Source organism: Mya arenaria, chromosome 14 (assembly GCF_026914265.1).
Source record: "Mya arenaria isolate MELC-2E11 chromosome 14, ASM2691426v1".
Lineage (NCBI taxonomy): Eukaryota > Metazoa > Mollusca > Bivalvia > Myida > Myidae > Mya > Mya arenaria.
In genome coordinates, this window is record NC_069135.1 from 26,674,774 (window position 1) to 26,696,246 (window position 21,473).

Sequence of the window (21,473 nt, forward strand, 5' to 3'; positions counted from 1 at the left end):
TGAACCTTAAAGTTCGCGAAGCAGTGTTGTAGTTGGTCTTACTTTAAAAAGATCGAAAATGATATCAATTCAGTTATTTGTCAATTTGCATGTTATGTCACACATGAGGGCTATTGCAAGCTTAAACGCTGTTACCTCACTGCGTTTATAAAATGCATGTATCTATCTAATTTCAAATACTCCCAATGTTTACTCCCATATTCATTCTGTCATTCAAATATATTTACATAGTTACATAGATTCAAAACACTTCATATTAACTACACACATACAGCTTGATGGCATTACAGCTTGACCTAATTTCTTAAACAATCACAAGGATTTTTTTGAAAACGTGAAACTGTAAAAATGTAAGTGAATTATCGTTTAAAATGCAGATCAAACACTGTCCAAACTTAATTTCCGTATGTAAATGTTAGTAGCATGACTGAACTGCCTGTTTTAGCTCATTTCATTGGAAAGTAAAGTGAAACATGTCTGTTGACAGAACTATATACAACATGTACAGTACCATTTCATAGTAAGGTATGGATATTCATGGATTTACATATCAACAACATTTTTGCTAATCAGTTTCCTGTCCTTTTGATTCCAAATGCACCAACAAACACATTTATCACCGTAATGGCAAATACAAAGCCGACGACGACATTGTTTAGACGGTTGGCGGTACTCCGTTTCTCTAGATTATTGCCGTCCATGCTTCCGAGGACAAGAAGCATCACTCCGGTCATGACCTGAAATGGAGATTTTAGCATTTAAATCGCCGTAATTGAATATGCAAAGCCTATGACAGCTTTGTTGTTAAGCTGGTCAGCGTTACGTATTTTTGCAATATGCATGCAAGTACCAGGAGAAAACCCTAGTCACAATCTCTAAAATGAGGGAGTTCATAGAAAATACAGTCATCACCAGCCAATGACGGCTGATGGGCTGTCTCGTTCCTATGAGTACTCGTCGTACATGCCTCCAAGAGGCATGTAAAAAAAATACAGAAAAGGGCAATTTTAAAAAGATGTAATATATTATGTAGTACAGTTATGACAATCCGGCGACAGTATTCAATGTTTTTTTCTGAAAGAGGGGATTAAAATTAATGATATTTTATCACTGTGAGAGCAAACACAGCCCTTTGACGATGGTATCTAGCCCGATCGCATATATGCTCGTCTTCAAAGCCTTTACGACGCAGAAAATAGAGAATATGACACAATCTGGAAACGAATACGCTTAATAGTTTTGAACCAAGTTTATATGAATTTTAACTTTAAAAATTTCAAACAGTACAAAACGGTACTGAATGTTTCCATTTAAAACGGAATCGCTTACGAGATTGTAAAATGCCAGTATACCATATCTATGTATTAATGATATCTAAATAAGGAGAGAAGTCTTAATATCAGCTCTACGCTATCTCTTCAATCCTTTACCCTGTATTCTTGCAAAATGCTGATTAACAACATATGAATAAATACTGTTTAAACCAAAACGCCAGTTGCACGTATCCGTTTTCTGTAAATCAAGTATGTGAAGAACGAACAAACTGTAAGCCAGGCCATATACTACAAAATGAGTTTCGAAATCTTGATATTGACAAATTAACCAAATGACTAACAATATTATAAGCGATTATTACACATGACATCAACAACATTGAAATTGTGTTTTTTTAATGAAAAGTATTTAACCTGGTAGAACATGAAAGCAACTGAAAGTTAAATCGGAGACAAACTGTTGTTTTTTTTTAAATATGCAGATCACATGTCAAGAGGTACTTTATACACATATATATTGATTACGTTGCAGAAAAGTTCATTCACAGAAAGTTGTTAACACGTACCCACGTTCGTCATTGTGTACTTGTTATTGGTCTTACCTGAAGTGCTATAGAGAGACATATCAGTACCATGTTGGGGTAATAATACTCCGCGTCGGGTCCCAGACTGATGAGGGATTTAAGCTGGGAGGCGTTCGCCATCAGCAGCCCAATATCCAGGAGGCCCTTCGCGAGAGTCTTCTTAGTGGCGTAACTGTTGAAATTGAATGGGGCCTTGCCGTCAGCCTGGTGTAAAAGCAAACATTCTAGTTTAGTTTGTTTGTATGTACTTCATAAGTTTAGTTCGATTTTGATTATGCTGACTGTGAATAAGCTGATATAACTCTCGAGTTTGTACCTTGAGAATAAACCAGTGTCCTGGTATCTTGATTAAGAGGACAAGAGAACGTATCCTTTGTTAGCTGATGCTTCTGAAACCCCCGAAACATATTCTGACTATTTTCACTCAAGGATGTATTATTACTACTAGTATTACGTTAAACTCCCTGATGGAATAAAACGTTTACGATCGAAAAAGTACAAAGACTATCTTTATCTCGTCGAGCTTATACGATTTCCATATTGTTCTTTAACTTTTTGATTTCAAACATCAGACATACTCATATGCGTGTTATGTATATAGGATCTGACACGAGTTGTCATTTAATACAAGATTTTATTAAACGAGTTCATGAAATTTGTAAAGCGAGCCTCTGGCGAGCTTACTAACAACTTTCATGGACGAGTTTAATAATATTCTTGAATTAAATGACAACGAGTGTGAGATCTTTTTTTATCACATGCTTAAAACGGTGTTTTTATTACCAATTAAGTTCCACTTTCTAAACCGATTGTTTGACAGCCAAAGTACTCAGAGTAGAATGTCAACGATGCGCCATATAAATAGTTCCAAATTAAAATGACAAAAGTAACTAGCATTTATCAAGTTTTAAAAGCTGATAAAGCGCTTAACAAGTCACAAATATAAAAATGTGTAGTAAAATATCCAACAACATGCATAACGAACGATTTTAACCAAAAAACCAAATAAGTACATAATTTGATGACGTCGCACTCAGAGTACATGCATTTATGCGCTTTATGTGACGTACATCGGTCCGTCAAGTTTTCTGTGTGCACGGATTTAAAAGATATTCGCTGTCGCTTTCTACGATGATTTTGCAGCGTTTTCTTGGTGTACATGGTGTTTCACAACATGCAGATGATAACGGCGAAGCATTACTCTGTACTGCATGGATGTTGCTGTTGAAAAAGTTAATTCCTACCAGGAATGTTTCCAGAGAACATGATGTTCTAGCCGCTATGGGATGTGTAATGTAAATGAGATGTCTGTGCTGCGGAATTCGTATTTGTGTTTTCGGTAACCGACAGCTGATTAAATTGGCAAGCAAATGGCATTGATTGCATATTGCTTGTGTTGGTCAAGATGGATATGTTTGAAATGTTCTTGTGGTGTTTGTCACTATTGTGGCTGTATTTGTTGACTGACTGGATATTTCTGTGACTAGTAATGTGCATTATCTGATTGGCGGAACATTGTTATCAGAAAGTGTTTGTACAAGATGCTTTCTGGCACTATGATTCGTTAGCCATTTCTCTCCCGAAAGTCTTACAGCTTCATTATTACGGTAAGTATTTGTTGGCATTTAAACCATTTTGTTTACAAATAATGCGGAGGGATATCTAGGTTGCGTGTGATTAGTCTGGCCAATCGAAATGTCTGATAGGTTATCTTACACATGTGTAAGATAAAAATATTCGTAATGGGTATATTACACGGAAAACAAGGGTAAGCATGTGATAAAAAAAATTCCGTTCGACCGTGCGTTTGTTTGTATTTCTGATGCTGTCCGTACCTAGTATTTACCTAATTTCGAAATCGTTTCATCAAAATGTATTGAACTTACTGTTACCTGTTCCGGATCCACTTTTGTCCCTGTCATTTTTTTACCTAATCCTAGTACATGTACAACAAAGTTCCTTAATTATTTTGATCTTTTTTAATCCTTTTTTCGCGGTTATTCCAGATTTTCCCAGTTTTTAGCCCAGATATATCCATCAACTTATAAAGTTTTTATGGTACTCTCTTGCTTTTATATTAAAAAACACTGTGCAGATTGACACACACCGAATTGTTCAATAATCTTGGACTGATTAGTTTCGTTTGGACAGATGATAACAAATATATTGCGCCTACTCCCAAATCGAAACCTTTATCTTTACAGGTAGTGTAATCTATGCTCAAATTTCAATTGATCTTCACTTCACATTTTCCTGACTACGACCTACTTTTATAGCATCTACTGAGGCCGTTATAATGTGACCATTGTGTTTTGAAAGTCTCGTAGCTTTAAAAATTTTAGGACGCCACTTTTTGGCGTCCACCTGTATACAATGCAATGTGTCCTGCAAGGCGTAAAAGTTATCGTTATGTCTACTAAAATTAAGTATTATTATAGCAACACACACGTCCTGAGCTTGAAAATGAGCTTAAATACACACATTATGCTTTAATATATGATAACCTGAGTGAGAGACATGTCTCATTTTGGTATAGCTCTTGCAAACACGCCTCTCGTTGTAATACAATTATTGAATACTTAGTACATTTTAATGTATTATTAGTATTCATTCATGTATTAGTGCATAAAACTATGCTACCAAATTAATGTTAAATTCACTATTTGATTCGTACATAAAATTGAATCTTGAACATATTTTTGAAGTATTAGTAGTACCCCATTTTGGTTATCAGGAATTATAATGTTAATACTCGTCAAGTCCGTTTATCATCCCCGATAAGGCGACAGAGTCGTGAGTTCGATACAAAGATCAATATAAGAACAGATCAGGGCTTATCTCAGCACGAACGTAAACAAAATGTTCACGACATACTGGAGTGTTATATCATGTCACACTAAAGGCACTCGTTCACAGATTTGTAGTTGGCAACAAATCGTGTTATATTGCTATACAGCCTTAAGTTAAAACGTATACAAAGCACCTTCTAATTAGTTATTATTTCAGAAGAACCTTGCACTAATGTCTTGGCATGAACTCATGACCACTTAGTTGACGCGCGATGTGCCCTTTTCTCTCAAAAAGCTATTACATAATTGTAACATGACCTTGGTAATAACATGCAGGCTAACGTGCAGAACTGTGAACAAATTATATATATGTAGTTGTAACCATTTGACGTCAATTATGTTTACATGGACGTCCGTCCGTGTGCCTGCCCATTCATTACGAGTCTAGTCAATCCATTCAGCTTGGAGACGTTGGTTTGACTTGTGTGTATTGCATGTAAAGTGAAACTCGCATTTAAAATCAATACATACACACGTATAACAAACATTAATTTTGATATATAATCTTTTAACTGCTTACTAAATAATGCATTTATGAAACATATTAATACTTACTACTTATTACTGGTTACAAAATTGTAACCGTCAATTTAATTGCTGAAAACGCACAAATATTAAATGACTAGTTATTTGTGGTACATCCTATTTTGGAGTAAGAGAACATCCTTGACAATTTACAGCGTCCCTTACTGTACGTTTACTTTCAAACCTTCGGGTTATAAATATTCCATCTCTATGTAACAATAAAGATGAATTAAACTGGATGATTTCTACTGTATTTCTTATTGAACTTACTTCTCCTTGGTCCGGTTCCACGTTTGTTCCAGACATTTTTCTTTCCTTTTATTTTACTCTTGATTACACAGTTTCCTGATATTTTTTAATACTTTGGTTTCGAACGCCTGTCTATTTCGCTGTCATTCCAGATTCTCCCTGTATTGGAACGTATACTTTTCCGCCGTATATATTCATCAGCTGACGAACATTCATGATATCATCATTATTATCACCGCTGTGTTTTTATAAAAAAAATCACTGTGCGGACTGACATGTGTTTATCAACACTGTGGGTTGCTTCACAATCTAGGGCTGATTAATTTCGTTAGGACATATGACAAAAAACCTAGTGCGCCTAAACCAAACTAAAATATTTTATCTTTTCAAGGGTGTATACACCCAGGCAAGAGAGAAATGTCCATTGATGTTCGATTTAATAGTCTCTTTACTTTGGCATAGTTTAAAATGTGTTACAGTCGCCGTTATGTCAAAGACAATCGCTGTTAAAGTAAATTTAAATATTTTCAAAAGGAGAAACCTTATTCGGCTTTTATCTGCAATACGACAACTAATAAAACCATGCACTGTATACCGATTTAACCATGTAATGTCTACCGCTTCAACCATGCAATATCTACTGCTTCAATCATCCAATGTCTACCGCTTCAACAATGCAATGTCTACCGCTTCAACAATGCAATGTCTACCACTTCAACAAAGCAATGTCTACCGCTTCAACAATGCAATGTCTACCGATTCATCCATGCAATGTCTACCGCTTCAACAATGCAATGTCTACCACTTCAACAAAGCAATGTCTAGCGCTTCAACCATGCAATGTCTACCGATTCATCCATGCAATGTCTACCACTTCAACAATGCAATGTCAACCGCATCAACCATGCAATATCTACCGCTTCAACCATGCAATGTCTATCGCTTCAACCATGCAATGTCTACCGCTTCATCCATGCAATATCTACCGCTTCAACAATGCAATGTCTACCGCTTCAACCATGCAATGTCTACCGCTTCATCTATGCAATATCTACCGCTTCAACAATGCAATATCTACCGATTCAACCATGCAATGTCTACCGCTTCAACCATGCAATATCTACCGCTTCAACCATGCAATGTCTACTGCTTCAACCATGCAATGTCTACCACTTTACTATGCAATGTCTACCACTACAACATTGCAATGTCTACCGCTTCAACAATGCAATGTCTACCGCTTCAACCATGCAATATCTACCGCTTCAACAATGCAATGTCTACCACTACAACCATGCAATATCTACCGCTTCAATCATACAATGTCTACCGCTTCAACCATGCAATGTCTACCACTTCAACAATGCAATGTATACCGCTTCAACAATGCAATGTCCACCGCTTCAACCATGCAATATCTACCGGTTCAACCATCCATTGTCTACCACTTCAACCATGCAATGTCTACCGCTTCAACATTGCAAAGTCTACCGCTTCAACCATGCAATTTCTACCGCTTCAACAATGGAATGTCTACCACTTCAACCATGCAATATTTACCGCTTCAACAATGCAATGTCTACCGCTTCAACATTGCAATATCTACCGCTTCAACCATACAATGTCTACCGTTTCAACCATGCAATGTCTACCACTTCAACAATGCAATGTCTACCGCTTGAACATTGCAATATCTACCACTTCAACCATGCAATATCTACCGCTTCAACCATGCAATTTCTACCGCTTCAACCATGCAATGTCTACCGCTTCAACCATGCAATATCTACCGCTTCAACCATACAATGTCTACCGCTTCAACCATGCAATGTCTACCACTTCAACAATGCAATGTGTACCGCTTCAACAATGCAATGTCTACCGCTTCAACCATGCAATGTATACCGCTTCAACAATGCAATGTCCACCGCTTCAACCATGCAATATCTACCGCTTCAACAATGCAATGTCTACCGCTTCAACCATACAGTATCTACCGCTTCAACCATACAATGTCAACCGCTTCAACCATGCAATGTCTACTGCATCAACAATGCAATGTTTACCGCTTCAACAATGCAATATCTACCGCTTCAACCATGCAATGTCTATCGCTTCAACCATGCAATGTCTACCGCTTCATCGATGCAATATCTACCGCTTCAACAATGCAATGTCTACCGCTTCAACAATGCAATGTCTACCGCTTCATCGATGCAATATCTACCGCTTCAACAATGAAATATCTACCGATTCAACCATGCAACGTCTACCGCTTCAACCATGCAATGTCTACCGCTTCAACCATGCAATGTCTACCACTTTACTATGCAATGTCTACCACTACAACATTGCAATGTCTACCGCTTCAACAATGCAATGTCTACCGCTTCAACCATGCAATATCTACCGCTTCAACAATGCAATGTCTACCACTACAACCATGCAATATCTACCGCTTCAGTCATACAATGTCTACCGCTTCAACAATGCAATGTCTACCACTTCAACAATGCAATGTCTACCGCTTCAACAATGCAATGTCTACCGCTTCAACCATGCAATATCTACCGGTTCAACAATGCAATGTCTACCACTTCAACCATGCAATGTCTACCGCTTCAACATTGCAAAGTCTACCGCTTCAACCATGCAATTTCTACCGCTTCAACAATGCAATGTCTACCACTTCAACCATGCAATATTTACCGCTTCAACAATGCAATGTCTACCGCTTCAACATTGCAATATCTACCGCTTCAACCATACAATGTCTACCGTTTCAACCATGCAATGTCTACCACTTCAACAATGCAATGTCTACCGCTTGAACATTGCAATGTCTACCGCTTCAACCATGCAATATCTAACGCTTCAAACATGCCATTTCTACCGCTTCAACAATGCAATGTCTACCGCTTCAACCATGCAATATCTACCGCTTCAACCATACAATGTCTACCGTTTCAACCATGCAATATTTACCGCTTCAACAATGCAATGTCTACCGCTTCAACATTGCAATATCTACCGCTTCAACCATACAATATCTACCGTTTCAACCATGCAATGTCTACCACTTCAACAATGCAATGTCTACCGCTTGAACATTGCAATGTCTACCACTTCAACCATGCAATATCTACCGCTTCAACCATGCAATTTCTACCGCTTCAACAATGCAATGTCTACCGCTTCAACCATGCAATATCTACCGCTTCAACCATGCAATGTCTACCGCTTCAACCATGCAATGTCTACCACTTCAACAATGCAATGTGTACCGCTTCAACAATGCAATGTCTACCGCTTCAACCATGCAATGTCTACCGCTTCAACAATGCAATGTCCACCGCTTCAACCATGCAATATCTACCGCTTCAACAATGCAATGTCTACCGCTTCAACCATACAGTATCTACCGCTTCAACCATACAATGTCAACCGCTTCAACCATGCAATGTCTACCGCTTCAACAATGCAATGTCTACCGCTTCAACCATGCAATGTCTACCGCTTCAACCATGCAATGTCTACCGCTTCAACCATGCAATGTCTACCGCTTCAACAATGCAATGTCTACCACTTCAACAATGCAATGTCTACCGCTCCAACCATGCAATATCTACCGCTTCGACCATTCAATGTCCACCACTTCAACCATACAATGTCACCCTCTTCAACAATGCAATGTATACCACTTCAACCATACAAAGTATACCGCTTCAACCATGCAATATCTACCGCTTCAACCATGCAATGTCTACCGCTTCAACCATGCAATGTCTACCACTTCAACAATGCAATGTCTACCGCTTCAACAATGCAATGTCTACCGCTTCAACAATGCAATGTCTACCGCTTCAACCATGCAATTTCTACCGCTTCAACAATGCAATGTCCACCGCTTCAACCATGCAATGTCTACCGCTTCAACAATGCAATGTCTACCGCTTCAACCATACAGTATCTACCGCTTCAACCATACAATGTCAACCGCTTCAACCATGCAATGTCTACCGCTTCAACCATGCAATGTCTACCGCTTCAACCATGCAATATCTACCGCTTCAACCATGCAATGTCTACCGCTTCAACCATGCAATGTCTACCGCTTCAACCATACAATGTCTACCTCTTCAACAATGCAATGTCTACCGCTTCAACAATGCAATGTCTACCACTACAACCATACAATGTCTACCGCTACAACCAGGCAATGTCTACCGCTACAACCATACAATGTCTACCACTACAACCATGCAATGTCTACCACTCAAACCATACAATGTCTATCGCTACAACCAGGCAATGTCTACCGCTACAACCAGGCAATGTCTACCACTACAACCATGCAATGTCTACCACTCAAACCATGCAATGTCTACCGCTTCAACAATGCAATGTCTACCGCTTCAACCATCCAATGTCAACCACTACAACCAGGCAATGTCTACCACTCAAACCATACAATGTCTACCACTATAACCAGGCAATGTCTACCACTCACACAATGCAATGTCTACCACTCAAACCATGCAATGTCTACCGCTACAACCATACAATGTCTACCACTCAAACCATACAATGTCTACCACTCAAACCATACAATGTCTACCACTACAACCAGGCAATGTCTACCACTACAACCAGGCAATGTCTACCACTCAAACCATACAATGTCTACCACTACAACCAGGCAATGTCTACCACTCAAACCATGCAATGTCTACCACTACAACCAGGCAATGTCTACCACTCAAACCATACAATGTCTACCACTACAACCAGGCAATGTCTACCACTCAAACCATGCAATATCTGCCGCTTCAACCATACAATGTCTACCGCTTCAACTATACAATGTATACCGCTTAAACCATCCAATGTATACAGCTTAAACCATGCAATGTATACCGCTTCAACCATGCAATGTCTACCGCTTAAACCATGCAATATCTGCCGCTTCAACCATACAATGTCTACCGCTTCAACTATACAATGTATACCGCTTAAACCATCCAATGTATACAGCTTAAACCATGCAATGTATACCGCTTAAACCATGCAATGTATACCGCTTAAACCATGCAATGTATACAGCTTAAACAATGCAATGTCTACCGCTTCAACCATGCAATATCTGCCGCTTCAACCATACAATGTCTACCGCTTCAACTATACAATGCATACCGCTTAAACCATCCAATGTATACAGCTTAAACAATGCAATGTATACAGCTTAAACCATGCAATGTCTGCCGTTTCAACCATGCAATATCTACCGCTTCAGCTATGCAATGTATACCGCTTCAACCATGCAATATCTACCGCTAAAACCATGGGATGACTACCGCTAAAACGACACAATGTCTACCGCTTCAACAATGCAATGTCTACCACTTTAACCATGCGATATCTACCGCTTCAACAATGCAATGTCTACCGCTTCAACAATGCAATATCTACCGCTTCAACCATACAATGTCTACCGCTTCAACCATACAGTGTCTACCACTTCAACAATGCAATGTCTACCGCTTCAACCTTGCAATGTCTACCGCTTCAAAAATGCAATGTCTACCGCTTCAACCATACAATATCTACTGCTTCAACCATGCAATGTCTACTGCTTCAACCATGCAATGTCTACCGCTTCAAAAATGCAATGTCTACCCCTTCAACCATGCAATATCTACCGCTTCGACCATTCAGTGTCTACCGCTTCAAACATGCAATTTCTACAGCTTCAACCATGCAATGTCTACCGCTTGAACCATGCACTGTATACCGCTTCAACAATGCAATGTATACCGCTTCAACCATACAATATCTACCGCTTCAACTATGCAATGTATACAGCTTAAACCATGCAATGTATACAGCTTAAACAATGCAATGTCTACCGCTTAAACCATGCAATGTCTGCCGCTTCAACCATGCAATATCTACCGCTAAAACCATGGGATGACTACCGCTAAAACGACACAATGTCTACCGCTTCAACAATGCAATGTCTACCACTTTAACCATGCAATGTCTACCGCTTCAACAATGCAATGTCTACCGCTTCAACCATGTGATATCTACCGCTTCAACAATGCAATGTCTACCGCTTCAACCATGCAATATCTACCGCTTCAACCATACAATGTCTACCGCTTCAACCATACAGTGTCTACCACTTCAACAATGCAATGTCTACCGCTTCAACCTTGCAATGTCTACCGCTTCAACAATGCAATGTCTACCGCTTCAACCATACAATATCTACCGCTTCAACCATGCAATGTCTACTGCTTCAACCATGCAATGGCTACCGCTTCAACAATGCAATATGTACTGCTTCAACCATGCAATGTCTACAGCTTCAACAATGCAATGTCTACAGCTTCAACCATGCAATATCTACCGCTTCGACCATTCAGTGTCTACCGCTTCAAACATGCAATTTTTACAGCTTCAACCATGCAATGTCTACCGCTTGAACCATGCACTGTTTACCGCTACAACCATGCAATGTCTACCCTTTAACCATACAAAGACACTCTTCATTACATAGTATGTGTATAGATGAATGACTGGACATTTTCAGCCGTATCGATTGTGACGATATAAAATATTGGATCTGATCGAAATATTGGAACTAAACTCGGTGCATTTGAGTGAAGGACATAGAACTGAAACAATCGTAGACATGTGCTTCAAAGTACAGTGTGAAAAATGCCAGAAATATACTTGGAAAGGTGAATTTTATTCATTTACTTTAACGTTGTTAAGTTTATAAATTCTGACATCAGATTAGTTCACACGGTTTATCAATGAAGTACACTTCGTTGTAATTGTAACTTCGCTATTTGATTATGCTAATCTATTTAAAACGCGAAATGTCGGTTATAAACTATTTATATCAGAAGTTTTCGTTCATGTGTTTACATATATATGGACATTTCTATAGTGCATACAGTACATAGGCATGATAAGATATTGATCAAGGAAGTAGTTTATCGTTGTACTTCGCTATTTGTTTTAATATGTAAATTAAAAACACCAAGTTTCGGTTACAAATATTTTGTATTGAATTGAAAAGGTCAGTAAATTACCCTTTTATGGCCTAAAAAAGTTGTAAAATCAATCGTTTAACGTCGAGTTTAATAAGAGATAGGATATAACTAGAATATTTTTTTTATTTCTTATGTAATTTAGGTCTTTTATTTTACATAGTAGAAAAAAGAAAGCAATACCCCTTTAAAAAATACCAGAGTTACGAGGCATACACTTTTAACATTAATTACAATGGCTTGGTATCTAACCAATGACACGGTTAATTAACAATGGCTCGGTTAATTACTAACGGCTCGGTTAATTACTTTCGGCTCGGTTTATTACCAACGGCTCGGTTAATTACTTACGGCTCGGTTAATTACCAACGGCTCGGTTAATTACCAACGGATCGGTTAATTACGAACGGCTCGGTTAATTAACAACGGTTCGGTTAATTACTAACGGCTCGGTTAATTACCAACGGCTCTGTTAATTACTAACGGCTCGGTTAATTACTTACGGCTCGGTTGATTACCAATGGCTCGGTTAATTACTACCTGCTCGGTTAATTACCAATGGTTCGGTTAATTACCAACGACTCGGTTAATTACCAATGGCTCGGTAAATTATTAACGGCTCGGTTAACTACCAATGGCTCGGTTAGTTGGGGTCACCAGGCATACCCATAATTTTGTATCAATAAATCCAAGGGGACGTATGGTTCTTTTCTGTTTCCAACAAGCAATGAAAAACAGTATATATAAAAATGTATTAGTAATGCTTAAATTATTTAATCTCCAAATCTAGCCATTTTAAACTTGTTAAAGCTTCTGGACGCTTTATTCTTTAAAAGGCTGTAAAGTAGTATATTTTATTTGGTTCTTGTTGTTTTCTTCCTTTATTGTATATATCCACCTGTAAGTATGTTTTACATATCCAGGGTGTGGGAACCACATCGAAAGGGTGTTGAAGGATGTACCGGAAGACCAGCGATGTAAGTGTCCGAGGGACTAGCACTTGTGCGCAGTTTATCTCAGGGTAAGACTACCGGTGGTCAGTTTGAAAACCATTAATTGTGGATTAAAAGATATTTGAGTAAATGTTTCTTTGTTGAAAAAAATGATTTTTACGTGGTGTTTAAACGAATAAAAGAGATATATTAACAATAAGCATATCATGTTTATAATAATATCCAAATATTAATCCACTATTACAAACTATTAAAGACTAATTTCACTTTAATGAAACGGGCCCCTAACGTTTTCTATAAGGTGTACAATGATACAATGACGGTGTTCTCTAACCGATATTGCCATTGTTCAAATCAACACAAAACAATAATTCCAAAGAGATTATTATTTGACACGAGAGTCTCTTTAAAATCAGTCACAAGTTTTATGTTATACGTTTGCGGTATTGATCAGTCTTATTGATTTCAGTTCGCATTGCCTAATGATGACATTATAGATTTGCTTAATGGTGCTCAGTAAACGTAATTATTCCTTTCTTTTAAATCTTTACTGCTCTTGAACTTAATGTACGAACAAACAAATTTTGAGATTGAGATTTTGAAATTTACAAATGTGCTTCATCTCTTATTTAAAAGAATGAGCGCATCAAATGACCATACACATCATTTAATATCATTGTAAACTTTAACGGTGCTCTGAACAATGTGCTACAACATGAAACATGTGTTCAAGGATATGTATTACTCGTATAATTATATAGATGCTTTTATATGATTTCGTTTTCATTTTGTTATGTTTTCTCATAACAAAAACATGCACTTAAGATCTGCTTCTTTTCTTTGCAGATTTCCGGACATTTATTTGGCCATGGAGTCTTAGTGTCATTCTACAGCAAATCTCTATTAAGTTGCTCACCCCTCCTCTGAGCCAGTTTTGCAATGTATTTATTATTTTTATTTTTTTTTAATTTCTAAATAATAAATGTTAGAAAGGCCCTGCTTTTTAAAACAAACGGGATGTATTATACACAATGCTGCAAGGGAGTAAGCTTTGCATAAATCATTCATCGTTAGAAAATGAGTTGTCTTTCTTGATATTAGTTTAAACTGCATACCAAAGAAACCGTTTAACATTATTAAAGTGGACTTTAATAACTAGTCACATAACATATAAAGTCAAAATTAGTCACGAAATGTCCGTAAAGCGGTTCGCTTAAAGGGTCATAAAGTTTTCATGAAAGCGTTACAAATATTCAACAATAGCCATGACGTCATTAAGCGCTATAGCGTTACACTGAAATATACCACAAAAGCCATGACGTCATTAAGCGCTATAGCGTTAAACTAAAATGTTCCACAATAGCCATGACGTCATAAGGCGCTATACTTTCTCTTCAGTCATTTCAATGCCAAATGAGCCGATGAACACGTTTATAAAAACAATGCCAACTATGAGCAGCACAGTTGCGTTGTTGAGACGCATCTTCCCTTTGTTCCGTCGAACAAGCAGCTCTCTTTCTTCCGGTGGCTTTTCTGCCTCCATGCTGGCCAACTTCACGAGAAACCCCGCAACGATGAACTGGAAACAACTTCCATTATTAGTTTGTTGTTAGTGGGCGGAATGAAAATATGTCTGACAAGATACATGTATAAAAAAATAAAAATTGTTTGAAAAATGTTTCAATTATTATTAATTGTGAAAACTATTTATCATCAAAATTGATTTCAAAATACTGCGTCAGTAAATAACGACGCCTTCGCAGTTTGGTGAACATGTACAAAAACGGGGTTTTCTTAAAATAGATCATATCACATTTGCAACATGTATGTATATATTCCCGCTAGTACACCATGTTCGTGTTTAAATTTGAATGTTGTAAATATCTTCCTTTCCGTCAAGTTCCGAAGCTTGAAAACGTCCCCGTCCGGTGTCTCTGAAAATAAGATCAAGTTCTCATGGTATTTTACATTTGCAATAACCGTGAATAAGGCATTCTCTTACCTGAAGAAGAACTGACAGGCAGATAAGGACAATGTTGGGATAGTAAAAATTGTAACCCGGGCCAGCCTTGACCAGGGCTTTAAGCTGAGTGGCGTTGGCTATGACCAATGCAACGTCAAATAAACCGCTTGCAATCGTCTTCCTGGTGTTGTAGTTGAATAAAGTGTGGTCGTTCTGAGGAATAGCAGTTTGCAATTAAATTATTCATATAAACTTAGTAGACAGTGATTTATGTAATATATTACTTTTGGCGCAAACGAAATTAACTCTGAATGAGCATTTAAAGATATGATATTATCGCTTCTTAAAAGAGTTTTAAAATGTTTACAAAGTTCTAAATCGAAATGGATCAAAGCCGCCTGTTCACCCTTTTGGGTTTGCACCTCAAATAGCAATATTAATGCACACAAGAAAGAAAAACTTACTACCTCTTCGTCTGCCATTTCCAAAGTGTATGTTGTTTTTTTCCCCTTTTTGAAGAAACTGCCTTAAATATAACAAAATACAATATCTGCACCTACACCAAAGTTAAGTTTATTTCCCTTTGCTGTGTAAGCATTCAATCAGCTACCTTTCACAACTTTATTGAGAGTTGGTATGGAATTTCCTTCCCTCAACTTTAATTTGTGCGTCATACACTCATACACTTTTAACAGTGGATTTGAGTATGGGTGTTCACGGGTTGAATAGTTTGTTTTTAAACTTAACAGTGACATAAAGCGAAGAAATAACATCCCCGATGACGTGATTGTATGACAGTTTTTAAACCAGGAAATAAATAAGTCAATGCTGTAAACAGGTAAATTACCATCAGCGTGTGTTAAAGCGCCAACGTATGTAACACATCGATACAGATTAGTATTTAAACTGCATGGCTATTGTGATCATAAAGGGTTGTAAAGTCACTATATAACAACTTTCTAATTTAAAATGAGTACCTTTAATCTACAGCAATTTTGAATAAACTCCTGTTCATGTTTGGTATCGGGTGTGCACGTGTATTGTATTCCAACATTTGACTGTCCATTGTCGGCTTGTAATGTTGTGGGGTATAGAACACAGACAAAATGGTAGTATGTTGCTTTAACGTGCGCAATGTATAGCACTGACTTGTTGACGTTCCTTCCGAAAGACTGTTTGCATATTTTGTAGTAAGGCGTGGGGTCAGACATGTGACCCTGTGTTGACAGTCACGTGAACACCACTAGACTACGGATCCGCAAATATGCTTAATGTAAAGCACCCTTTACACTTCCCTGGACTGCATGGTTCCTGTACAAAGCGGCTGTTACTCGCTCGAAGCTCAGCAATTGGAGTCGATTTTAAGTCGAACCCTAACACTATTATTGAAGGGATTCTTGGGAAAACGTGTCATGGAAGTAGCTTTAGTGAATTACATTGCCCCCCCCCCACACACACACACACACCCGCACCACCACCACATGGATTCCGAAAAACAAAAATAATCGGACGGGCGGAATAGCGATAAATGATGTACTGGAATAGTTTAAATATTGCATTACCCGTCCCATTTTTTTACTATTTTTAGTTATATTTGCTATTACTGTAGTATCAGGTTTACTGTATTATTTACAACATGAGACTAGCGGCGGTTCGTAAACTTCAAAACAGGTTTGAAAGACTCGGAGAACTTCGATGAGCCAAACAACTTAAAATCAAAAAGGGTAACGTATACAGGGGCTCTTTGCCGAGAAATAATGTGCATGTATTCTTCCGAAGTGTTTACATATTATTATATGACATATCTTAACAATTGATTTAAATATTTAAACATTTTTACATCAATAATGGCTATGCGATAACATTATTTGTTGTTGTTTTTTCACATATTAAGTATTTTTACCTCATCGTAATGCATACTAAGATAAATTTCAAATCATCTGACATCCGCTTTCATAAAGTTAAGCTATGTTTCACAAACTTGAGCTCTTAATGCCGTTGAATCTACTTACAAAGCATTTCTTTGTATTTAAATTTAATGATGACCTTAGTCAAATGGTTATCATGATTTCATTTAGTGCTGCTTGTACATATTTTGCCACCGCATTATTCGTGTAAAAAAGAAGGTAAGTTGATATTGATATTTGGAACGAAAACGTGATACAATACATGTTTACTACTGTAATGATCGCATACCTGATAGCAACAAACAAAAAACTTTTGCACATTGCACATATCACTGGGCTACTTAATAATACATTTCTCAATCTCAATTCACTACACCAAATGAAGGCCTAGCATGATTCTATATAAATTTTCATCGGCTCTATCGATAAAACCTTTAAGAAAAATAATGCGGATATTGTCTGAGTGATAACAGAAATAATTAAACCCTCTGACAGATGGTTGTTCTCATACGCGGCAATTTCAACCCAATGCCTCTCGTTTCACCGTCAGTCTTTAGAAGACGGTCCAAATTAAACTTCATAATTTTAATTATTTTCATCATATGTGACATTAAAAGAAACATCGTGAAACACTTCTACAGTTGCCGTCAACGCTGTTGCTTCTTTGCCCCCGATCGGGTTCAGGTAATTGAAAATAACGATGACGAATATACCAGTCAGGAAAACAATAATCGCATTATCAATATTAGAAACAGATAGAGTACTAGTATCAAAGTATAGTAGTGAACACACGTTGTGTAAAATATACCAGGGTGTCTTGCTCTTAATAAGTTGACTGAACTATGAAATTGTTAGTAATCAGATAATACAAATATTTCGAATATATGCAACTTAAATCCATGACATTGTGTATTTCGTGAACAATGCAGGACTGTGTTTCTTTTGTCACTTTTCTTGAAATGGGATGAAAAAGAGGAACGCACGATGAATAGAAAAATACAGACTGACAACTCAACGATAGTGTGACAGATTTGACCATTTCATCAATTAATTCGAACCAAAGTGTAGTTACACTTAACTAGAGGAACAATATTTAAAAGCTACCGGAGACACTTTACACCTTTCCGGAATCAAAGCTGGCTCGCTTGCAAAAGGATGACTTGCAACTGGAGGCCAGTACGGATAGAAATAAATACGTCTTTGACAGAAATCCAGTATTTTTCAATATCATACTGCACGTGTACAAAGGCGTTGTCCATCTACCGAAAGACATATGCGGGTTTGATTTTAAAAAAAGGAGTTTGAATTTTGGGAGATTTCTTCGAGCCATGTTGCCCCGTATTGCTGTGAAGCCTACTGCAGGTCTGGAAAGCAGTATTACGTTAAACAATAACTTTAATGTCGTACATGCGTTTTTACGTGTTCATGTAATATTCTAACGACACACATGATATTGCATGCTCATTTTGACATTCATTTTCTCGATCGTCTATTTATATACTGACAAACGTGATTGTGTACAAAGATTGTTCAATAGGCAGAGACCAGTCTGAAGAAGATACCATGCCAAGCCTGATGGAAAACTACAGAGAAAACCCGAACGTCTGTCTGATGCTTGGCATACGGAAATATTTGAAAGAGAGGCTTTGCCTTCTCTTTATTAGCAACAGTCTTGATGGCATGCATTTATAAGTTGATTGCACTGACTGACATGGTGCTTGGCTCTGTTTCATTTACTGCCTTTATTAAATCTTATGAGTACGTTGAAAATACCTAAGTGACATACGTTTGTTAGATTGCGTCAATCGTTTGAATTTTGTGCAATGAAACAAAATAATCTGAGTGTGGCCATCTGTACTGTTTGACAGATTTGTTTGACGGATTTAATATGTTTGAAGCTACGAACATTGAATGAAACAAACTAATGAGGATTATTCTACATCATTTATTAACTTTCAAAATATTCATTTTATCGTATATGGTCGCAATGGTGACTTTAACATTGTTTAAGCGAGCTTTCAAACGCTTTCAGTATCAAACAAATAAGCACTGGAACGCTCTATCGAGCGCCAAATCTGTTGTACTGGCCTCAGGTTTTAAGATACATTATAAGTGTCTTCCATGGCCGAGAGTATTAGATAGGTTCATCCCGACCCGAGCGTATGGTGTTTTGCGGAAGCGATGTTTACCGAGTTTCCGCAAAACACCCTGCGCGATAGTAGTGAGGAACCTATAATACACGAGCGGCTATGGTAAGTGCTTTTTCTGATGCAGATCATGTTAATAGTCAAATCGGTCTTTAAATAGTTCTGAGGAAAGTGATTTTTTAATTTCTTGAAAGGTGCGCGAAAACTTTTTTATGGTGACATTTGAAGCGAGAAATAATTCGTAAGCATTCAAAATGATACAACAAGACTAGGTTTCGATGATGCTATAGATGACAGTATTCAACAAGGGAGGTAGTTTCAATGTGATGACCATAAGAAAGGAGTTCCATACGGGTACTTGTTTTATCTTTGCCCATGGGCAAATTAACCATATCATATCAGTTATTATCTTCAATTTTAATCAAGTCAACACCACTTTTCTATTATTCTCTAATTGAATCGACTGGAAAAAAAAACATAATTATCTGATAGACCAGCAAAAAAGGTGTCATTTTAGAGGCTTATATAGATTGACTTAAGGGCCTTGAACCTATGATCTATATTTTAACAGATGGGAAAACACACCAATCACACTCTTTGTAATTTAACAAACAAATTTATCACATTTTTTTTTCTTTCAGATCTGGGCAGTGTTTATATATATTTTTGTGGTAATGTCGACAAATCAATATTCTGTACCTGAATCAAATATCTGTTTTTGTTTTTATCATTAAGGCATTAATACGTATTAAAACAGTACTTAATAGAATAGATGTTAAATGCAAAAAAGTCTTAAGATGTCATTTGTCACCAGGGTTAATAACTCTGTTTATACGCTGAAATGGTAAAACACTTATCCAAGGACAAACCAAGTTTTCTTAAGTTTGTTACATGAACAAAATTGTAAAATATCACAGCATTGTATATTTATTACATCTTTAATTATATCAACCATATATATACGCTTTTCAGACATGAACAAAATTGTTAATATCACAGCATTGTATTTGTAGAAGTGTCAATCAGTGGCTAATGACTTCTGCCGTTAGATAAAATCACCCATCAGACAGACAATTATGAAGCAGTTCGTTTCAAACCAACGTCTGATGATTACATCTTTGTCATGTCAAAGCATTGCTTCAGATGGAATTTGCTCTGTATGCCTTATTCCAAACGCCGCAATGAAAATGTTGATAGCGGTAATGACGAACACAAAACCAACAGTGACGTCATTAAGCCGATGTGCGTCACGTCGTTCCTCTAGGTGCTTGCCGTTCGGTTCCATGCTTCCAAGAATCAAGAGTAAGATACCCGTGACTAGCTAGAATGAGTAAACTGAATAAATAATTGGTTTGAACAATATAAGGAAACATGTTTGGGCAATATACATATTAGCATTGTCCCATTACAAAGTATGTTATTATATGTGCTCCATTTGAGGAAATAAGAATTAATTTTTAAATTTCTTTATCAGTACACGTATGCCATAGTGTATTCTGTCTAGCTTTCAATGGGCAAATTCAAATCAATGCAGTTTAGGATTTTCTTTATAATTGTAGACCAAAATTAACATATTGTTTTAGAAAATATCGAAAATTGTTTTCTTATATTATATAATAAATATGTGATTCAATCAGTGTGTTGTGAATACAATGTTCACATGTTTTGTGACACATATTATCACATATGCCATCTTAAAATAATCATCTCTTTTTAGACCAAATTTTACATTTTTTTTTGTTTAAGCATATTAAAAAAGACGTAATTTTATCATAAACATGTGCTTAAATCGGTGTGTTGTGAAAACAATTTTCACAATTGTGGAACATATAATGCCATCTTACAAATAACATGGCATTGCCGAAACATTGTTGTCTAACAAAGCTGATGGCTTACTTGTTTAGTATTTTTATCCATTACGAACATACATCAAAGGGAATTTATCAACTGTTGTTACAAAA

General features: G+C 37.1%; 3 protein-coding genes and 1 long non-coding RNA gene across 8 annotated transcripts in view; 1 reads left to right on the forward strand and 3 right to left on the reverse strand.

Moving 5' to 3' along the window:
* Positions 1-200: 200 nt before the first annotated feature.
* Positions 201-5,718, reverse strand: LOC128218341 (ninjurin-1-like). Of its 2 annotated transcripts, none has more exons than XM_052925987.1 (3): positions 5,503-5,718; positions 1,877-2,062; positions 201-737 (listed from the first exon to the last, which is right to left on the reverse strand). In XM_052925987.1, exons 1-3 carry the CDS (start codon positions 5,536-5,538, stop codon positions 570-572), a joined length of 390 nt encoding a protein of 129 aa, XP_052781947.1. In that variant the 5' UTR covers positions 5,539-5,718; the 3' UTR covers positions 201-569. The 2 variants fall into 2 exon arrangements, with proteins under 2 accessions (XP_052781947.1, XP_052781948.1); XM_052925988.1 differs by lacking the exon at positions 5,503-5,718 and adding an exon at positions 3,751-3,972.
* Positions 5,719-12,041: 6,323 nt separating this feature from the next.
* Positions 12,042-14,609, forward strand: LOC128217649 (uncharacterized). Its single transcript, XR_008258254.1, has 3 exons — positions 12,042-12,227; positions 13,466-13,563; positions 14,342-14,609. It is a non-coding gene; the product is annotated as an uncharacterized LOC128217649 (long non-coding RNA).
* A 12-nt stretch (positions 14,610-14,621) lies between these two features.
* Positions 14,622-16,166, reverse strand: LOC128217648 (ninjurin-1-like). 2 transcript variants are annotated; one of them, XM_052924932.1, is made up of 3 exons: positions 15,926-16,166; positions 15,498-15,671; positions 14,622-15,074 (listed from the first exon to the last, which is right to left on the reverse strand). In XM_052924932.1, the coding sequence occupies exons 1-3, from the start codon at positions 15,938-15,940 to the stop codon at positions 14,877-14,879; spliced, it is 387 nt and encodes a 128-aa protein (XP_052780892.1). In that variant the 5' UTR covers positions 15,941-16,166; the 3' UTR covers positions 14,622-14,876. The 2 variants fall into 2 exon arrangements, with proteins under 2 accessions (XP_052780892.1, XP_052780891.1); XM_052924931.1 differs by having other exon boundaries at positions 15,923-16,165.
* Positions 16,167-19,361: 3,195 nt separating this feature from the next.
* Positions 19,362-21,473, reverse strand: part of LOC128217650 (ninjurin-2-like) — a 3,611-nt gene continuing 1,499 nt past the window's right edge. For all 3 annotated transcript variants that reach the window (XM_052924934.1, XM_052924935.1, XM_052924933.1), the window contains one exon: positions 19,362-20,833. In XM_052924934.1, the coding sequence (XP_052780894.1) occupies positions 20,639-20,833 (195 nt within the window). In that variant the 3' untranslated portion in view covers positions 19,362-20,638. The remainder of the gene's footprint in view (positions 20,834-21,473) is intronic.